At 43.4% G+C, this 22009-nt stretch overlaps 1 protein-coding gene across 5 annotated transcripts in view; it reads right to left on the bottom strand.

Moving 5' to 3' along the window:
* Nucleotides 1-11283: 11283 nt before the first annotated feature.
* GCLC (glutamate-cysteine ligase catalytic subunit) overlaps nucleotides 11284-22009 on the bottom strand; it is a 37692-nt gene continuing 26966 nt past the window's right edge. For 4 of the 5 annotated variants that reach the window (XM_077174959.1, XM_054630534.2, XM_054630536.2 and 1 more), the window contains 7 exons: nucleotides 21619-21731; nucleotides 20856-20948; nucleotides 20033-20137; nucleotides 17872-17953; nucleotides 17672-17775; nucleotides 17458-17578; nucleotides 11284-12981 (listed from right to left, as the gene is read on the bottom strand). In XM_077174959.1, coding sequence (XP_077031074.1) covers nucleotides 12776-12981; nucleotides 17458-17578; nucleotides 17672-17775; nucleotides 17872-17953; nucleotides 20033-20137; nucleotides 20856-20948; nucleotides 21619-21731 — 824 coding nt within the window. In that variant the 3' untranslated portion in view covers nucleotides 11284-12775. The remainder of the gene's footprint in view (nucleotides 12982-17457; nucleotides 17579-17671; nucleotides 17776-17871; nucleotides 17954-20032; nucleotides 20138-20855; nucleotides 20949-21618; nucleotides 21732-22009) is intronic. The other variant, XM_077174960.1, reaches the window with a different exon arrangement.

Here is a 22009-nt window from a genome sequence, read left to right as displayed (position 1 = left end):
AACCTCTCTTTCCTATTTCAGACACAATGTGAGGATGTAGCTTTTAGATGTTTTAGAAAAAGTTGGATGTGAAGACAGTGTATATAAAAAACCATTTGCTATATGAGACTCAAATGCTGCTTGATTTACACAAGGTTGAATCATAAATTTCCGAGGATTTGCTATTGCCTGGAGCTGTGGTGCTTGACCAGCTTCCTCATCTGTGAAGGGCTCCTTTGGTCCTGTATAGTACATGATATGTCATCAAGTAGTGCTGGATGTAACCCCAAAGGCATAACATTCCTCTAGGTCTATAGAGAGTCAGGTGACAAAACAAAGAAAGTATTTGGGTACATGAAATTTAAGGTGTCATTATGTGAAATTTATAGATATAACCTGGTTTTGCCGATCAAAGTTGGTGGGAGGCACATAAGCTACATCTGTATTAGTAAATGAAATAGTCAGGGGGGCTGATTTACCTGCCAGCTTTACTTGTGTCCATGTGCTGACTTTGGCTAGGATAATTTTCTTTACTGTAGCTGGTATGGGCTGTGCTTTGGATTTGTGCTAAACACAGGTTTGATAATACAGAGATGTTTTTGTTGTTGCCGAGCAGGGCTTACACAGAGCCAAGGCCTTTCCTGCTGTTTGCACTGCCACGCTGGTGAGGAGGCTGGAGTGCATGGGAAGCTGGAAGGAGGCACAGCTGACCCAAACTGACCAAAGGGGTATTCCAGACCATGTGGCATCATGCTCAGTATATAAAGTGGGGGGAAGAAAAAGGATGGGGGGGCATTTGGAGTGATGGCATCTGTTTTCCCAAGTCACTGTCACATGTAATGGGGCTCTCCTGAAGATGGCTGAGCACCTGCCATGGGTACCAGTGAATTAATTCCTTGTTTTGTTTTGTTTTGCTTGCATGTGTGGCTTTTGCTTTTTCCATTAAACTGTCTTTATCTCAACCCACAGATTTTCTAGCTTCTAGTTTTCTGATTCTCTCCCTGATCCCACTGGTGGGGGAGTGAGCAAGTGGCTGTGTGGGGCTTGGCTGCTGGCTTGGGGTTAGACCACAACATCATAGAGCTAAATTCTACCTGCCTGTGAACAGTGTGGCTGCATCCTGCCTGGGTGACTCGTGGGCTGTGCCTGCAGAGTGCACCATGCAGTACCATGAGCTAGCACAATGCAGGGAATAAACTAACCATATATTTTTGTACAAATATTTGACCAGACAGGTCGTTTATGCTTTCCTTAGACTGTGTCTGAGCCCCAAATATTTTCTGCCTAATGGGTAGGGCTGGGTATCCATTCCATGATTCCAAGTAACAAGTAATGCCATCAAAGTGTCCAGTTAATATTAACAGGCTGTTAGAACAGTGTTGCCCAAGATGTGGCCTGTACCCATTATTCAGGTTATAAAACATCATTGGGAAAGTAGTCAGGGCATGAGCAAGAGCAACTAGAGGTAGATTAATACATTACTTGAGTAGTTAGGGAGATGATGTGAATCACTCCTGTTCACCCAGAACAGGAGCATGGAGCAGAACAGCTGAAAATGCTGCTGCTTGGCAAAGTCAGTGGGGAACAGCAGGGCTTTCTTTACATTCTGCATAGTCAAGGTACCTGCTAGACAGGGCTGGTAGCCCTGTGAGAGGCCTCAGTCACCTGAGGAGAGGCACCTGCCTGTTCTGTGTGACTGCTGAGAGGGCTGGGCAGGCTCCACCCTGCTGCCAAGGAACACAGTAACAGGGCTGCAGCTGGTCTGGCTGTCTCCTGTGCAATGCTCCTGCGTTTGGAGGGCCCACCCAGAAAGCTGGAGACTTTAATTCAGTTGCATGCTCAGCCACTAACTGAGCTCAGCCATCGCCAAGGAGGAGCCCCCAGGCATGACAAGGCTCCCACTGGAGTAGGGAATGTGCATGCTGGTGACTGGGAGTTTACCTGCTAGGGGACCTCTTCTCAGTTGCCGATTCTCTTCTCCACCCTACTCTACTAGTGACTGCTTGAATTCCATCCAGCTTCCAATGCCTGCCTGATAGGCTGAAGTCTGTCTTTTCTACTATGCCTGCTTCTCAATTAACATTGAATTTTGTAAGAACATAATTGAATCAGACCAGAAAGCCAATGTTCTCTCCCTGGCAGATGTGGATGCTTCAGGAAAGAACACAAGGAGCAGCTGGTACAAAATGATCTTTCCCTGACTTATTTACCCCATTCCAACATCCCATGAGTTTGGATTTTCTTGGCAATGGTAACCATAATACTGAATATTAAGCCAGATAATAACAAAAATAGCAATGACAATGATGATGATGATGCCATTATCTAAGTACTAGCCACATCTTTCCATTCATTTTGCTGATCACTTGGAAAACCCTTCCATATTTTCACCTCTTGAGGTGATCAGTTCCACAATTTACTTAAGTGATTCAATCATGTTTATCCCCCAGACACCTATTTTCAGGAGAAAAATTTCTAAATTATTTTGTCTGCATCATTATGATAGACCTTCTATTTTTCTGAAAATTCCCTTTGGCCTTGGCCATCTCTTGCTCTGTTTTATGTGTTTTGAGATTAGGCAGGAAGAACACTCACACCACACAATGTGTATTACACAGAGGTTTACAAATATGCACTCTTTTGTTCTCTGTGGTAGCAAAGTCCAATAAAAAGGCTGGAGAATTTCCATCCTTTCCTCTCACTCCACCAGAGACTCTTTAAAAGCTATGTTAAGGAATTGGTTTAGGTACTCTGAGTGGAGATTGTGTGTATGCAAACCCTCAGAGGCAGCAGCATATCTCTGTTGGGTCTGACTGAGACAGAGTTCCCTTGTCCCTCACTGTGCTGTGCTGGGCGTCGGTAGCTGGGAGGGTGTTGATAACACAGCGGTGTTTTGGCTACTGCTGAGCAGCACTGTCCCTGTAACATTCCTTCCCTCCACTAAGGGGCTTCACCTGGAGCCTGTGGCAAAGGACCTCAGGAGAAACCCGAGGCCAACAGTTAGGGATTTGGAGCTGGAGTTATGGAGGATCAGAGGCCCGCTATACTCCAGCTGAAAGAGCAACGTTAGTGGCCTATAGAGGGGTTTGAGCTGCCTCAGAAGTTGTTGGGGCAGAAGCTTGTCACCTCTTGGCACCATGATTGCCATCCTACACTGGATGTTTAATGGAAACATCCCCTCAACACCTCACAACCAGTGCTACATGGAGTAAGTGGGTAGCATTGATTACACAACAAGCTCTAATGGGAAAACCCCATTTCCCAGGAATCCTAGAAGAGCTTAGGACTGGCCAGAAGCCAGACATTCTGGAACATTGCCTGAGAAAGTGACTCATGCCCAAGAAGCACCACCATATAACGTCCACTTTTTGAGAATGCCCTAACCACAAGGGTCTTGAAGCTAAGCCCTTATGGAAAAACAGAAAGTGTACTTGGTGGAAAGCCTGTTGCTTTCATTCCAGACTGAGTCCGTCAGTCTGGAATGGGACTTGAGCATCGCTGGTTTGGTCAGTGACTGGACCTACACAGGTCTCTCGGTGGTCCCCTCTCTTTGGAGAGGTGTGTGCTGAGATGTCCGGGAAACTTGGGAGGTCAAAAGTGGGAGGAGTCTGGAGGTCAGACCCTTGTAGAGGACAATAAATGAGCAAGGGTCTGATGCCTCAACCCATCTTGGAAAAAATGTCACCATAAATGGACTTTTATCACTCCTGATCTACACAAAACATTGCTGTAAGTCTGCAAAAGCCTAAGTTCACGTTAGGATCAGTGGCAATGTGCCACTTGCCAAAAGCTTCACCTGCTGTCCCATGGCTGACAGCCATCAGCATAGTGAGCATTTGTCATGTTGGACCCAGCTGCTTTCCAGCCTCACCCTCTCTTCAGCACTAAGTCCTGACATTTTGACTGTTTTACCTCAGTGATGCTTCACTCTTTTTTGGTTTCTATCTGCCACACAGAAAGAAGAAGAAGGAGGACATACCCCCAGCTTTTCTTGGGGAAAAGGAATTGCTCGGCTTTCTTAGCCTAGCAAAGGTCTGCCAGCTGCATGTCCAAAACTAGTTCCATGGGAGCCAGACACAGAGCAGTTCCTGCCTGCCTCGCTGTGTGCCAAAGCTAATGAGGTAAGAATATTAAAGCATTCCTTGGCAATCACTTTATGGAAGGAGAGGCTCAAAATTAGAGAAGTTTTTTTAATAATTTTTTTTAAGATAAAATTCTAAAACATGAAAAGGTCTTCCATCCCAAATTACATGCCAGATTTATCTTGCCTGGACCATCAGGTTTCACAGACACTACTAAACTCCCCCTGCTATATAAATCTTAAATATTCTCTGACTTTTTCCTGTTATGCCCACTCTTAGGTTGCCTCCTGACTACCACCTCACTTTATTAGGTGGGTTAACCCTTTGGTGGAGTCTTCTCAGCTTCACACCATCCCTGTATGTCCTGCTGGTCTCCATTTCACCTGTCTATTCTCCTGTCTCTGAATAAATGCAGAATTTCCTTTGCCTGTCTCCTTGCAGACAATTTACAACTCACTCTCTACACCAGACCTGTCTTCTTCTGCCCACACTGAAATCGGAGCTGCCAGATAAACTGAACTTGGACAAACTGGAGCTCTTTAACACCTCCCTCTTTTCCTTCTTCCTTATTTTTTTTCGTTAACCATGGACAAAAAAAGCCAGACACAAGCTTGTATCTTGTACACTCTGTCCTCAAGTCTAGGCTGCATAAGCCTTGCAGTCTTCCTCCATGGTGTTAAGTAATGAGGCATTTTAAGAGGACTATTGTGTGGCTCAGGCCCATGTCTGCCTTCCCAGGTTTTTTGTGTCTCTTCCACCACCTGGGTAGTGGAAGCAGGCACAGCCTCCCATTTTGCATCCCATGGGTGTGGGGCTGCTGACCTGGAGCTGCAGAGGGGCAGGCAGGCAGGCTAAAATCAGGAGGCAGAAGTTAGGAGCAAAAGAAGCAGTCAGTTAGACAAGAGACTCAACCAGGGAGATGTGCTATCTGGGGAGAGGAGGGGGCAGGAAGGGGGTGGTCCTGAAGGAGAAGGTGAGGCTGGCAGAGAGGGAAGTAATGATGAAGCTAGCCTTTTCCCCTGGAAAACATCTTTTGCTGTTTCTCTTGACTAGGTTTGTTTCTTGGAGCAGGCAGAGCCCCTGGGAACACTCGGACAGAGAAGCTGGGATATGCTGGGTACTTGTGATTCAGATTTTTTTTCCTTTCCTATCTCCACAGAAAACATCAGGCAAGTTTCAAAACTGGGAACTTGGTGTTATGTCAGTGCTTCCTGCCCCATTGAAAGAGTTTTTGAAGGTAGCTGTTAAATCACCAGTTCCTGTTGTAGGGCCTGTCATAGCTGCTGATCTCCAACTGGAGGTGTGCCATGAAGACACAGCACTAGTGTTCAGTGATTTCTGAAGTGTCCATGACGCCCTCTTGGAGGCACATGCCACCTGCAGTGTCCCAGGACACAACCCAGAGGTGTTTTTTCATGACAGGTATTGGAAAATCTCCCATCTGGCTGATTTTGAGCCAGTGGGCTCCACCAGTAAAAGTTGTTTACAAGGAAGTAGCTAAGACAACCAAGTTTATACACACTCTGCATTTGTTGATGAAAATGCTTTGTTGATGAAATGCATGAAAATGATTTGTTGATGAAAAAAGATAGAAAATGCGTGGGCAAGGCTGTCACTATGTCATCTCTCTCAAACTCTAGGCACAGCCAAGGAAGAGTTGTAAAGACAATGCAGTTTGATGATAAAATTTATCAAAATGCTTTACACATTAATTACAATTAGAGCATCAGACTCACCACCTCACATCATCCAGTGGGCACTTCTAGACCCGCACTGTGCCTTTGGTTGCCATATGCCAGCTGTGAGGTGCTGTAGCATGGCATTGTAACAGTAAGTGTGCTTGGCACCAAAGTTTTGACACACTACAAAACTCTGTTGGCTGCATAAGGACAAAAGGAGATAAACCCCTCTTTCAGGAGGAAAGCAGAGCTGGATGGAAACAGTTAACCATTTGGTGATGTCCTGACAACTGGTGTGCCTAACACATGATCCCCTCTGGCCAGTGTGGTCCTGGAGGAAGTGTTCCTCTTCCCAGAGAGCAGCTTGCTGTGGTATATCTTGAAAACTAACACAGAGCTTTTTACAAACATATGAGTACAGACGGCACTCAGTGAGAAACACAGCAGCCTGCTGGGATTTTCCCTGGATACTCTTGTTGTACAGTTGTAATCCTCTAAGTTTCCTTTCTGTTCTGTGGATTTTGATTTTCTGAGGCAGGATGAGAAATGTTTTGTCCTAGCACTGTGCTGGGGTTCAGGGCAAACAAGTATCACACTTTATCAATTAGAAGCAAGGCCAAACATGCCATGAGTCACAGCTGGAGGGACTTAAGTGGGATGCCTTCTCCCTTGCTAACTGTGCCACCTCTTTGAGTCCCTGTGGCCTGAGTGGGAATGGCCAGATACTGATGACACCACATGTGCTGTGATGAGTGGGAAGCAGAAAGCCAGAATGAATTTCCAGGGATATGTGGGCACTCCCTTCTGGAGCTCTGCTTTTCATATGCAACTCTAAAAATGGCTGCATCCCTCCCCCACAAGAAGCTGTAGGATGTGTGCCAATTGGGCTGCACTGGAAGTAAAGGGAAAAAGACAAAAATCTGAAATATGTTGTTTTATGCCATTCTCAAAAGAGTCCTGGGCAGATTTTTTTTAAAGACTGAGTGAAGTTTGTTGTCTACAAATGATTATTTTAAGAGCAAGAGCAAAATGCATTTAAAAAGGGCATTCACCTCTTCACCTCACACGGTTGTTCAGGATGTGTCATGTCCGGAAGCACTGGAATGTTGCATGTTTTAATTTGGACCATGGCAGTTTTGCTCCCAGCAATTGTGTGGGTAAATTTTGGAAAGGTTCACGTTGGTCTGGATTGCTCTTTAAACACACACAGAGGTCTGCCCTGCTTATGGGGCATCTAGAAAGCACATCTGCCTGGAGGGCTCCCTGCTGGGGTGTCCCCAGGCAGCCCCACCACTGGCTTCATCTGTCATTTGCCCCTTCCCAGAGGAAAGGGAGCAGGGATGGAGAGGAATAACCACTGCTCTGCTGTGCAACCCCACCGGGAAGAGTGCATGGGTTAACCTGTGAGTAGCACCTGGGGCATAAATCCACAGAGGATTTGGACCTGGAATTCCGCTGTGGCTCGGTCTCCTTTTCCTCTGTATTCAGCCGAGAACAGCTGTTTTCCTCCCAGCTCACTGCAGTGCCTCTTACCTTAGGAGGACACCTAGGGCTGGCTCTGGCCTTAGCAATGAGCTCTGTTCAGCCTCATCCCCGTGCCTTGAGCACACCCCAGTGAGGACTCTGCCTGGTTTCTGCTCTCTGTACCAAGGTTATTTCATTTTGCTGGCAATGGTCACGCTGCCAAAGCCCAGGGATCCCATCGGAGTTTATATTGCACTGCTCTGGTTCACCCCGCCAGGGTGAGAAGTTACAGGCAGAGGTGGTTTGTGCTCAGTGGTCCAGTTTGTGTCTGAGACAGAGTACAACAGCCCCATCTCCTGCTCTCCACAGTCTGGGGGGTCTGGAGAGCTGGCTGCCAGCTTGGCCTGCCTCCACTAACATCCCATGCCATCCTCTGTCCTACTGCTCTTTAGAATCAGATGCCTGTAGCTGATGCCAGTGGGATGAATAACACACAGAAATGCTGCAGAGTGGGATGAAAGGTAGGAAATGTGGGTGATGCCAAGTCTTGCTTCCCCTCAGCAGAGGTATTTTTTTTGCTGGAAGGCTTTCCTGTTTTTCATTAGGCAGCTGTGTGACGGTCTCTGGGCAAGACGTCCCAGTCCCTTGTGGTGCCAAGAAAAACACTCCAAGTTCTTGGCCTCAGAATGCCCATGTGGTGAGTAAGCTGGCAAGGATTAGATGTCCAGCTCTGCCTGTGCATGCAAGATGGGAACAGACGGGAAGGAATATAGTCCAAGCTAGAAAATGGTTGAAGGGAAAGAAGAAACCTAACTGAAGAATGCTGGGGAACTTAAGGTCGTCTTGGCACAGATGCTTCCCCAGCACAAATCAAAGAGTAGAGAGAAAAATGGAACCTCTCAGGATGGCAATAGGCTTCTCTCCTTCATTCTTTCCTCTTCCCTGTCCCCAGTCACCTCTTCTGAATATGACCTGCCAGAGCAACACACAGCAAGCAACTCCTCACTGCCACACAGACTGGCTGTAGTCAAGGCACTGACAGTAAGGCACTCCTTAAGATCTTTCATCAAAATCTGTACCATCACCCTGTACCATCAGATAAAAATGTGCTTACTTTTGATCTAGTTGCATTTAATAGAAGCTTGGACTTTTTCCAGAATAGGAACAATTTTTGTTGCTTAAATATTTTATAAACTAGCATTTTTCTGGCCAGAACACAAACTCTTAGAAGTCAATGATGAGCCATCATGTACCAACACCTTTTTTTGGGCACAATGTGGCTCTGGGTATTATTTTAACTTTCCTTCACTAGGAAGTGAAGGAAAATTTACTTTTTACTTTCTCACTGTCAGCATGACTTTAGTTTTCCCTTTGTGTCATGTCACAGGGGTGTAACTTTGGAGTAAATTTGTGATACATAACTAAATTCAATGGCTAAATTAGCATCGTTTTCGAAGACTGAGAGAAGAGTTTACGGCCATTTCTTGCTTAACATAAGCCATAGTATCTTGCCCAGTTGTTCAATTCTAAAGCCAGCATTTACAGTTACACTTCTCTTCAGGAAAGACATTGCTTTGTTCAAAGGGAGACACAATGCTGCTACACAAGCTGCAGAAACCTGCATTTACTGCTGTACAGAGTGAATCCTCATACTTGAGAGGGAATGGGCAGAAAGTGTTGTAGCGTGCAAAGCCTTCCTGACTTTACCTGTCTAGGAGAACCTTACCAGGAGATTCCCATTTCTAAAGGAATCTTATTCCAGGGAACACTGTATTTGGTTTGCATGGCCCTCTTTTGGTATTGGGTAGGCTATAGGGGTGGCTTCTGTGAGAAGCTGCTGGAAGCTTCCCCCATGTGCAACAGAGTCAATGACAGATGGCTCCAAGATGGACCTGCTGCTGGCCCAGGCTGAGCCCATCATCAACAGTGCTGGTGCTTCTGGAATAGTATTTTTAAGAAACGGAAAAAACTGCATATCAGCACTCAGCTGGAAGAGGGGATGTTGAAACCCAGGACATCCCTCTGGCTGTCCTGAGCAGCCAAGACCCCTGCCAAGGGGCTCAGAGACCCTGGCACAGAGCCCAAGATGCCTGTGGTTTTGATTATGACCCATTACCAACCTTAGATGAAGATCTGCAAGCCACAACAGTTTAAGTAGAATGAGAGTGAATTTATCATGGGGTAAAAAAGTAGATTTTGGGGTTTTTAGAATGGGGGTTCAAAGGGCAAGATAGAGGAATCTGGGTGTGTTCAGCCTTTCTCCTTCTTCTTCTTCTTGGCCTCCATCTTCTGCTGTGATGTTGGCACTTTTAGATTGGTTTAGAGTAGAAGCTCACTGTCTAACATAGGTGATAGGTAGTGGAAAGTAATTGTAAACATTGTATTCGTAGTTTTTAGTATAAAGACATAACACTGCCCCGGGGGCAGGATGAATGCCTCTGACTGTCTTGCTGAGTGGACCTCAGCTGGACAGGAGAAAATATTTTATAGATAAGGAACAATAAACAACCTTGTGACCGAGAACTGAAGAGCCCTGACTCCTTCAAGCGCCGGGCTGGGAAAAGAGACTCTCTAACTTTTCTCTGGGTCACTCTGACCAGAGAGAGATCCCGAGAAGGGGAGTGAGAATATGTGCGAGAAACAACTCTGCAGACACCAAGGTCAGAGAAGGAGGAGGGCAAGGTGGTGCTCCAGGTGACAGAGCTGAGATTCCCTGTAGCCCATGAAGGCCTGTGGTGATGCAGAGATCCACCTGCAGCTCCTAGAAGAACCCCCAGCAAAACGGATGCCCAAAGGAGGCTGTGATCCGGTGGGAAGTCCACAATGGCATGGGCTCCTGGCAGGACTTGTGGCCCCGTGGAGGGAGGAACCCAGGCTGGAGCAGGCTTGCACCACTGTGAGAAAGGCAAGCTGCTTGCAGAGCTCTGTGCACACACAAAAGGAGACATTTTAAGGATGCAGGCCTTGATAAAAGTATGGCTATAATAACCCAGAAACAGACACTTGAACATAAATAGTCTGATGCAAGAGAAAACTGGAATCAGATTTCATAGCATCCAGACCTCTGAAGATCACAATGGAATCTCCTAGCTGAAAATGGAGTGGAAGGCATGAAGGGTGCTACTGGGGCTGAACTGAGACCAACACAATGATCACTGAAAGTGCCATGACTGATGCAGTTAGTCTTTGGGCAAGGAATCAATCACAATTCACCTCAAGCGCTGAGACTTCTTCCCCTCCCTTTGCTCACATGACTGATGGAAAGGTCATTATTTCCACTGTAGTGTTTCATGACTGCAGAACCAAAAGTCCTGTATGCATAGCCCAAAGAAGTTTCTCATGCTCTCCGCAAAAGGCCAGCCAGGGCTTGAGGCTTGGACTAGGGTTTGCTTCTCTACCTCAGAGTGGGCACAGATAGAACAGAGCCACCTCTAAGTTGTATTCAAAGACAGTGGCAAAGCTTGCCCCCTGTCCCTGCAGCAACTCTGGTTTGTGCTGACAGCCTTCAGCACACTATAAAGAACAGGGTGGATCACATACCTGAACTCCTCATCTAGTGAGTGTACAATGCTCAGACATGCAAGCAAACCTTAACTTCTACAAGTTTAAGGTAACTCTGACTGCAAACATGCATGTCTCAAAAAACAGAAGCAGCTCTGTGTTTGATCTCACCCATCCCTTCTGGAAACATGCACACAAGAAATCAGGAGGGAAATTTCCAGCCACAACTTTTTAGGCATTGTGACAAAATGTTCTCTATCTTACAGGACACTTCAATGCTTCAATGTCAACTGAAAGGGAATAAGGACATGTATTGAAGCAGTACCAGCAGAAAAGCATTCCAACTATTTTTAAGGGTTTTCCAAGCATAGTGGCTCATGCTGTGCAATCAGAGAGATGCTACAATTTTAACAATAGCAAGGACTTCTTCGCTGTAGGAGTGTCAGAGCATTTGTCTGAGTCCTGAGCAGCCCCACTGTGAACAAAGTAAGTCTGCGTGAGCTGTACCTGCCAGCTATGCAACGCCTCCTTTTTTGAATCTAAAAGTGTGGGTTCAAGTCATGCAAGTGACCAACACATACTGCAAATTTTATTTTTATTTCCTTGTTACAGAAACTAAATTAGCATATGCCTACATCTTAATTAAAACAAATTCACCACTGCAGAGAAAAAGTATTCTTTTTATTCTCTAAAGCACACCTGTGAACACAGAATGAAGTGTAATTCAGTACATAAAAGCTTCTTGGCGCACCTCTCACTGCAGTTTCTCCATTAGTTCTTTAAAAAAAACCATTAGATCTTAGGGATTTTAATATGCTTCCATAAGCTTTGCATCTTCTACCCCTAATGCAATTCACTTTTAGAAATCAGTTAAGAAGCTAAATCAAAAAGGCCCCTTAAGTTTGCTTTATTTACAGATGCAATGGCTGAATTGAAATAGATTACAGTCACTCCCAGCACCAGCTTCCAATTCAAAGGATTAGTGCATTCCAAAATTTCTCTTTCAACTGTTTCCTAGAGGGGATTAAATTGTCCATAACTACAGCTATGTAGGTAATCCCAGCCACCTACATAAATTACCTTAGAGAAAATAAATGTGCTGACAAAAATATTTATAATTAACAAAATGACAAAATGAGAAACTCAACCTTCAGGAAGAATGGACAGAAGTTTGGTTTTGTGCTGCAGTCATTGTTGACTATGGGAGCAGCAGCAGTGTGGGAGAAGAGCAGTTAGGCAGGCTGAAGTCCAGAGCAGGTGCCTCAGGTTCCTTTGTGAGGAGGGCTGTATGTCCAGTTCCATTTCCTCCTCCCTTTCCACACATCTCCTGTTACTACTTTTTTGTGAAATCATCAGGCAGATTTTCTGAACTGAGACAGCATGCAGCTTATTTCAGAGGGGAAGAAAATAACTGCATCTGCAGGCAGGCTGACTTGCATTATCTGAATAAAGACAGATCTGCTCCTCTGAGTTTTACAGTTTACAAATGGATGAAGGTCTTGTGGGAACTGAGAAACTACTGTAAGATTAACAGCTCGGATGCACATATATTCGTCTGTTCTTACATACTTTCAAAACCCAATGGAAGGAAGAAGTATCTGTGATTCAGGTAGATCCAGAAGGATTTTTTTTCTTACACAATAAGGTAAATTACTTAGCACATTCCAGGTTAAAAAAATTACAGTAAACATTCAGTAACTGGAATGCATATAATATACAAGTACCATTACATTTACAAAGCTGTTCATGACAATTTTTCTTTCTATATTAAGCATAAAAAAGTTACAAGCTAATTCACAATAACCTTAGTTACAATGTTATTAAAATACATTGATGTTAATCATAAAAATATTTTACTATTTACATGTATATTGTATAAACCTTAACAATAAGAATATGCCTATTTTAGGATGCCTTAAATGAATATTTAGGCAGATTGGCCCATTTTATAGTGCAGTATCCCTGTTTTGGTCTTCACACCATGAAACTGTACCAGATTCACAGTATCTTTGCTAGTGCTTTGCTAAAAGGCTTAATCTTTTTATTATTTAAGAAGCATTCATTCATTCATTACAAAGAGTCAGTTTTATTTCCACTTTGTTTCTTATTAAATCCTACCCCCAGTAGTTCAGGACACTCTGCCTGGCCTTGAGCAATTTGGTTGCACCTCCACATAAGGCTGTAATTCATCTCATCAGTTATCACACTGTCTTGCTTGTAGTCCGGATGCTGCGCGATGAATTCCCTCATCCATCGAGCTACTGTCATTAACTCTCCTGTGGGCAGGAGCAAATGAAATTTCACAGTTTATACAGCTAATTTAGCAGTAGAACACCTAGAGTTCTGTGCACTATATACACAATTAATGAGTAACCCATGTTTTCATGAGAAACACATTCCTATACTTTTTGGTTTTCAAATATGGCTGAACGGCAGGCACAATTAGGCTTGACTTTTCCCTGATGGTCTAAAAGACACTTACCTGGTGCAGTTTTCCAACTTTCAGATGTTCCAATGGCACAATGCAGAGAGAAGCAGCAACCAGAATGAATGGGTGCTACCAACAGATTGTACAGCAAAAGGTCTTAAACACTTCATTTAAAGGAGAATCTGGCTGAGATGAATCAACAGACACCTCTGCACTACTGCATTTATATAGAATAAGTTTGTAGTTGATCCATCCAACTGACCTGCTAGTTTTGGTCAGTCAACCCTGGCTTATTATTCTTCCTCTGGCAGCTACTCTAGCAAAAAATAGGCTGGTTCCCAATTATACCAACTTCTGGTTTGTACACAGTGCCTCTGTTTTACTCCAGAGTTCTTGGGTTGGTCAGCAGGTACCTAAGGGTCCCCAGCACCTCTGTAAAAGGCCACTGAATGACACACACCACTTGCAGGAGACTGGCAGCCCCATGAAGCTGCAGCTGGGGGCTGGCTGGACACCAGGGTCCAGGCTGCTGAATCTTGCTCCTGAATGCAGCATGCAAGCAAACCTTAACTAATACAAGTTTAAGGTAATTCTGTCTGTTTTAAGACATTAAGATGGGCTGATGGGATGCTCAAAGAGCCTAGAAAAACTTTCATGGCTAGCTACCAGAACATCAGCTTCACTGTGAGAGTGGGAAGAGTCAACGGCTTCCACTACACAAGTCTTTGGTTTAAGAATATTATAATAAAGCAAGAGAAATCAAGTTAGAGAAAGCATGAAGGAACACACAAGTAAAAAGTAAAAAGAATCCAACACTATTTAAAAATATCCTAGCAGTGGTTTTGAACAGATGTAAATGAAGACAAATCAGAAAAATTGCAGAAAGTACCGGAAAGAAAAGCAGAATGAAAAAGGTTACTGGAAATCAAAATGTGCTTCAAAAACCAGAAGTAATGTTCTTAAGGAATGAGGCCAGAGTTTACACTTACACATAAAAGGGCAGGAAAAAAATTACTCAAGAGGCATTATTTATTGAAGGCACTAAAACTCAACATGAAAACTTTCTGACATCAACGAGAAGCAGGGAGCCTGCAAGAAAGTCAGTGGAGGCAGGAGCTGAGTAGAGTGAAGCTCAGGAACAGACAGGTTTGGAGTGCAAGCCGGAGTGCAGCTCAGGAACAGACAGGTTTGGAGTGCAAGCCGGAGTGCAGCTCAGGAACAGAGAAGTTTGGAGTGCAAGCCGGAGTGCAGCTCAGGGACAGACAGGTTTGGAGTGCAAGCCGGAGTGCAGCTCAGGGACAGACAGGTTTGGAATGCAAGCCGGAGTGCAGCTCAGGAACTGACAGGTTTGGAGTGCAAGCCTGAGTGCAGCTCAGGAACTGACAGGTTTGGAGTGCAAGCCGGAGTGCAGCTCAGGGACAGACAGGTCTGGAGTGCAAGCTGGAGTGCAGCTCAGGGACAGACAGGTCTGGAGCGCAAGCCGGAGTGCAGCTCAGGAACAGACAGGTCTGGAGTGCAAGCCGGAGTGCAGCTCAGGAACTGACAGGTTTGGAGTGCAAGCCGGAGTGCAGCTCAGGAACAGACAGGTCTGGAGTGCAAGCCGGAGTGCAGCTCAGGAACTGACAGGTTTGGAGTGCAAGCCGGAGTGCAGCTCAGGAACTGACAGGTTTGGAGTGCAAGCCGGAGTGCAGCTCAGGAACTGACAGGTTTGGAGTGCAAGCCGGAGTGCAGCTCAGGGACAGGTTTGGAGTGCAAGCCGGAGTGCAGCTCAGGAACTGACAGGTTTGGAGTGCAAGCCGGAGTGCAGCTCAGGGACAGACAGGTTTGGAGTGCAAGCCGGAGTGCAGCTCAGGAACTGACAGGTTTGGAGTGCAAGCCGGAGTGCAGCTCAGGGACAGGTTTGGAGTGCAAGCCGGAGTGCAGCTCAGGAACAGACAGGTTTGGAGTGCAAGCCGGAGTGCAGCTCAGGAACTGACAGGTTTGGAGTGCAAGCCGGAGTGCAGCTCAGGAACTGACAGGTTTGGAGTGCAAGCCGGAGTGCAGCTCAGGAACTGACAGGTTTGGAGTGCAAGCCGTGCAGGCGCAGTGCTGCAGGAACAGGCAGGGTCCAGCACAGCAACACGGACACCTAGTGGCCAGGCAGCCCGGCACTCCCCATCCCGGCCCCGCTGTGCCCTGCCCACCTGCACTGGGAGCACAGCCTGCAACTCTCAGGAGTACTTATGGGAGTATGGCACCACTGACTGCCAAAAGGTGTGAGACACCTTCCAGGCAAGGAGGGGCAAAGGGAGTTGTACGTTCAGGAGCAACAATACACTGGAGAGGTCCACGCAATTATGAATGCTGATGACAAGTGAGTAGATAAACATGATCCTACAACACAAGCCTAGAAGGTGTATCATGGAAGAACTGTGAAGAGCATTTAAACTAGAAAAACTAGAGAATTAATTTTTTCAAAAAGCATACCACAGAACTGTGTAATTTCTTATTATATGACTTTAGGGGGAGCAAAAGTGTAACTGCTTCAAGAAAGGTAAGGCAAAGATCATGGAAAGCACATCTGTGAAGGCTCATCAAGCTCTGTGATTACTGCACTGCAGGCAGCCAGGAGAGCACACCAGGACAAGGACCACTTGATGCTGCTACCTCAGTACTGCTTGCATCAATAACTGGTGGTGGTCAGCAGCTGCTGCCTGCCTAGCAATCTGTAGTCTCACTGAGAGGTGGCAGTCACACACCAGCTATACAGAGGCCAGGAGGGTAATACCTGCTCTGCTGCAGGACAGGAGGTGACTGAAGCTCAAATGAATTATGCCAGGGCAAGGTTACAGCCACAGCAGCTAAGGTGTCAGTGGTCTTAATTCATGAGTGCTGTGTTCACCATTTGAGAAATCTGAAAAATGGCCACTCTTTGTGGATGTGACTCATACTAAACAGGCTGTGGATAAGGAACATTTGATTTAAGATCAAGAGTAAACTGGAATAATCCAAAGCTCACAGCTGAGAAACATTGTGGCACAGTAATACAATACCTAATGCTTTTTTATTCCGTGAATTCTAGTTCTTAAGACACTTAATTTAAAAGTAATTTCAGTTTGTATGACCTGAACTATAAATCCTACACTCTTATCTACCTCACTCTCACAGCTTTTACATCTGTGTAAATACAGGAGCCGACTTTTGCAATGACTGCAACTTTGCACCAAACAGCAAAGTTTTTCTTTGGTGGGGAACACTTGCAGCTGGTCACTAGGCCTTAGGGAAAATGCCTGCTACAATTATGGATTCCTTGTTTTCTCAAGATCATTTCTCTGAAGGAAAAAAACCCAAGCAACAGACAAGGGAATGTTGAAAAACATATTACCATTCTGAAGAACTGCTAAAGTAGTGAATTACCAGATAAGACAAAATCCTGATTTCCACCTTAGCTTTGGAAAGGTCTTTACCTAGGAGCTTCTACAGCAATTTTCAGGAATTAAAAAAGAATGCAGTACTTTAGTTTAAAACTTGGGGGGGGGTGGGGGGGGGGTGGAGAGAGCTAAGAGAAAAACATTCTTGACTTAGGAGGCTAAAATTAACCATCTAGCTAACTTTTCATCAATGCAATTATACAAGGGATTTACACCAAAAAAGTTAAAAAGTTGGTGCAGACTGAGCTAAACACACAGATCTGAATTAAGTTTAGCCTGCATCTTTTACTTATTATACTGCTGCATTTTAAGAAGAAACATAAACAATCATTGTACACCTGTCCTGAAAAACATTGCAACGCGGGAAAGACTGTGGAAGAGCCAGCTCTGCTCTCCCTTGTAGGAGTTCTGCTGCTTACAGAAGGACCTTCTTATCAGTGAGCTGAAGTCTAGGTCCCATGGTCTAGCAGACCTGAGTTTACACTTATGAATGTTTTGCAGTCACACCAGTAATATCAGGCAAGCTATCAGACCCAGCCTCAAATACTCTTACAACACTCCAGTGACAGGGCAAAGTGGACTAGTGTACGTTTAAACTACTACAAAATCGACAGACAATACAGTGGCAAAAGAGCAGTAAATGGTGTTGAAAAGCAAAATTGAGGACTGGGTACATACTACCCTCTAAACCATCATTGTTACTCTATCAGTTACTCTGAATTTAAGTTCTAAAATGGATCACTACACACTAAAGATCAAAAATAGACAGGATAAGATTTAAGCTAGAGAACACACTCGAGTCCTTTGCTCTAATGATTCAACAGCTAACAACACATCCACAGGTCCCATCAGTCTTATCCAACTGAAAGTAGAAAAATGCCAAGAAAGTCAATGTCCAAAAATATCAAACATACCAGAGGCTCTCTTTTTTATTAGCTTCAGGTAGTTTAGGATGCTGCATCTTGTATCCACATCCACTTCCATGTTTTCAAGATAGGAATTCAAAATTGGGATCAAACCTGGAAAGACTCCTTCCTGTGTAAGAAGAACAGAATCAGCATAAAACACACTCAGTCTGGCTTCTGGGAGGGTAGAATAGGATGTGTTCCAGGTAGAAGAGGCTATTACCTTCCCATTGATAATTGTGTCAATGCTCATTAAGGTGTACTCTTCTGCATCAGTGCCTGTCCCATTCTGTGCAGAGCCACATCCATCCAAAACAGCATTTCCACCTTCAAGTGTGACAAAGGGAAAGGAAAAAAAATGGTTAAAAGGCAAGACGTGCTAAACATCCACAACAATGTTAGTCAGATTACTTGATGTGATACCTTTGCAGATATCTTTTCTGAAGTAAAACATTCCCTGTCGTACAGCATCTCTTTTCTGGGCCTCCTTCATGTTTTCATCCACCTGGCAAAAAAAATATTGCAGAGATCTGTGACATTTTAGAACAGTAGGATTCTACCAAACTGTCACATTTGTGTTTCATAAGTTGAAATATCTACTATATTTCTTACTATTTCATCACACAAGGCCAAACTGTGAAGCTAAGTTTTATTTCATTCTTCAGCGTCCAGGACAAACCCACCAACAGGTGACATTTTACAAAACTGGGTCTCCAGCAGAATAGGTAATGGTATTGTGTTAGAACATGCTATGCTAATCTCAGTTTGGATGAAAATGCAGGAACAGTTACAATTAACAGGTTATATCCCTTCTGGCAGACTTCTTTGCATATTTAGATGCAATTTAAATAAGTATGGAAGAAGAAAATTTCAACTTCCCTAGCCATAATTTGCTGCTTTTATTAACAAAATCATCACTGTCTTTAGAATTATCACTATATTAAACAAATGTTCAGAAACAGCATTCAAGTAAGTTTGTATGGGAATTGTATCTATTCCATCCCAAACATGTTAGATATTCAAACTTAGATTGCCAGCAATAAAAGTTCTAAATTTCAGGCTTCTCAAAAGTCCCCAAAACTACAACGTTTGCTCTGCAAATGACATAAGCATTGCTCTGTCTTTCTGGATGGAAGATTTTGTCCAAGTTCTTTGGTAATTAACATCATACAGCTTTTGGACATTAGCGTTACCATATCGTCTTCAGAAAAAGAGATATATTTTGCTGAATTCTTTGTCTGATATTTAACTAAAGGCTATGCAAAATCTTCACTTACTTCTTACCTTCCACACCTTTGTTTTCAATTCACTTTATATTATGAAACTTATTTACACAACAGGTTGTTTTGAAAGTTTGAAAGAACTCCAGTCCCAGCTGACGAGTGTTCAACCACATTCAATCAGACAGCCAAGATTAGTGTGAGATTAGCCCCATAACCCCCTATTATTTTACTTGAAAGAGGCAGGCTTACCAATGGTTGTGCAATTCTGTGTTGCATTACCTGCCAAATTGCTTGGCAAGCTTAAGCAATTTTAAGCCCCCCAGCCCTGCAATTCTGTTCAGGTTCTTTCAGCACCTGATCTCTTATTCACTCTTAACTGGTAGTTAAAATTTTTGTGCTTTTGAGACACTCAAATAACAATGTAATTATGTAATCTAACTGCTAAATTGCTGCATTATGCATAGAGTCTGAACTCCCTGACATCTTCTTTTAAAAGTCATACCAAATCATACCATGTATGAATGGTATGATTACTGTAAATTTATGAGTTCAATATTTTTCTCCATTTTAATTTAAAAAACTCTATGAAAAGCCACAGGATACTGTGGCTATGCAGCATTGTCCAGTATAGTGTCAAAAGCCTTCTGCCCTACAAGACCTTTTTTTAAAGCTACCAATAACATCACAGGAATATCCATCTAAAAAGACATGTTTTGGTCAAGTGCCTCAGAAAAAGGACATGCAAAGACAGTTTCACACAGAATATTTCAGCAATTGTGAGGACAAAATTAAGAAAAAAGTACATTTTGCATGGCTTGTCTGTCTAAAGACAAGCCACAGCTGTGACCAGAGTCAGCGGTATTTGTTTCCACTCAAGTACTGTGTAACGCTAAGCATGCTGAACTCCTCCTTTCCCTCCCCACTCACTACATACAAACAAAACACAGAATAAGAGCATGAGACACAGGCAAGATTAATGTTAAATAAGTCTAAAGTTTTTATTTTGAGTTCCACATATTTCTCCCCTGCATGTAAAATGGGGGAAACATACCCTTTCCCAGCCTCCAAAACAGCCTTGTGACAATGCTATTTCTCAACATTTCTGCAGCAGTTCAATGCTAGGCATCACAGAAATTCCTACAGCATTTGTCTATGTTTAATTTCATGAGACAGCAGTAAAATATTTGTTTAATATTGTAGAGTTTAAATTAATTCAAAGTACTGGTACAGATGAAAACTGACTGGAAGATAAAAATGACTGTTCTGTAAGTGGACAAATATTATTTTCTAGCTTGCAGGGGATAAAAATCAGATTTGATGCATTACATTTACCTCTAACAGATCTGATCTTTCACACCTACCTTGGACAAAGGAATGAGAAAATCCAGTTTATATGACAGAATCACTCTGGTTAGCAATACCACAAACACAACATAAGCAGAGTTTTCAAAGTCTGTTAACTGGACCTAGACAGGAAAGAAGTAGAGATTCAATTACTTTGGTGGGAACACACTCATGCAAGGCCAGTCTGGAGCAGTTTGACTCAGGTGTTCATGCTGGCACTCGTGCTCCCACACGCTGCACTCGCCGAGGGCTGACCCACACACACCACCACCAGCACTGACTTCCAGTGCACAAAGCACACACAGGCTGCAACAAACAACCCTGCAATTCCATGCAAAGCACACTTGTGCTTCAAAAGACTAATAACCTGCACCTTCAGGCTCTCTAATTACAGAAGTATAGTAGCATTTAAATTTCCAGTCTAAAAGGATTAAATTCAGAGAGCTTAGAAACAGACTACTACAGAATAAAAGCACTTTGTGAAAAAAACAAAACTGTGACAGTGGAATTGTTCAGTACCAGGAAATGTACTAGAGAAATACAGTCTCTAGAAGCTAAATGGGGCTTTGTTTGCTGCTGCTTTAATACAAGGCTAATTCCTTTCCCCATCACCCCAAATCCATTAGCATGCGTTGATTTACTGCAGTGGATTCTCCTGTCAGTTACATTCCCACAGTCCATGTCTGATTAAATACTGCTGTCCACTTCACTTGCATCCAGCAAATCAAAGGGGAGAAAACACAGCACAAGTAATAGGAGTTTGATACTGGATGGCAGAATGCCTGGTACTTTTCCACTTAAAAGGAAATGTGCTCTTGTACATACTGATGTCTTCCTTACCTCCATAGGTCTGAATTCCACTCTCCATCCAATATCTGAATTTGGAGGTGGTGGCTTAAACCTCATTGTCTGCCAGTTTGTAGACTGAATATTCTGCAAAGCACATGAAATAATCTGTCACAATCAAAATGCACATCATTCTATAATATAATTGAAGAAAAATAAGCAGATAACTAGAGCCCTGGTGTTTTCCGTGGAACAGCACAGGAGGTTACAGAAGGGGTTCCAAAGTAAAGTGCTGTAATTTCCTAAAGCCCACAGTACAACTACCCGACCTAGGAGCAAATATGTTGTACTTTCTCATGCTGTTTTGGTTGAGTATTATGCACAAGATACTAAGGGACTGGCATGCAGCTGACTTTATTTTTTCATGAGAGGCTGACACATCCTGAACTAAAAAGGCCTAATATTACCACAGCTATTACCTCATAAAGCTGTAAAAGAGAGATTTCTACATAAATAAAATACAAACCAGGTTTCAGGAAGCCTTAAAAATTGACAGTTCCCCTTTACATTTATATACATAGCTATAATTTAGGCTCTTCGTATTTTATTTAAAGTATAAGCCATCACCTTCTAAATAAAAGATAAAATTAATAAATGAATGTGCTTGTAACTGCAAAGTCATATGCTAAAAAACTACCTGAAGTGAAAAATTAATGAAAAAATTCTTAGCTAATATAGCCATCCTCCAATTCAGTATTATGAAGATAAGCAATTATATATATATATATTTATTAAATTCCTCTAAATTAGACGTAACCTCAAAATGGTCGGATTCATTTGCATCATCTAGATGTATTTTCTCCTCAAACAAAGTCAATGGATCTCGAATGAACAAGTGTGCAATATGCTGTGCCAAAAGGTGATCAATACCTACAAAATGAAAATTCAAACAAACAATTCATACATATCAAAACAGGTTCTAGGAATTTTGTTTTTTCAACAAGACTGAAAACATCTAACACTGAAGTGCTACCTCAGCCCACCACATCCTGTTAAAGTGATGACTTCAGGAAGGAAGGAAATGATTAAAAAGAACAAAAACCCCCAAACCAAACAGGTTCTTGTTTGGAAATGGCAGCTGAGTATTGGTGTGGCTGCCATTCTTCCTGTTTTCTGATGCATTCTGTGCCATGTTTCCTAAAGCAGTT

The sequence above is a fragment of the Agelaius phoeniceus genome, chromosome 3 (genome assembly GCF_051311805.1).
Source record: "Agelaius phoeniceus isolate bAgePho1 chromosome 3, bAgePho1.hap1, whole genome shotgun sequence".
NCBI classification, from domain to species: Eukaryota; Metazoa; Chordata; class Aves; order Passeriformes; family Icteridae; genus Agelaius; species Agelaius phoeniceus.
This window is presented reverse-complemented; position numbering and strand designations above follow the sequence as displayed.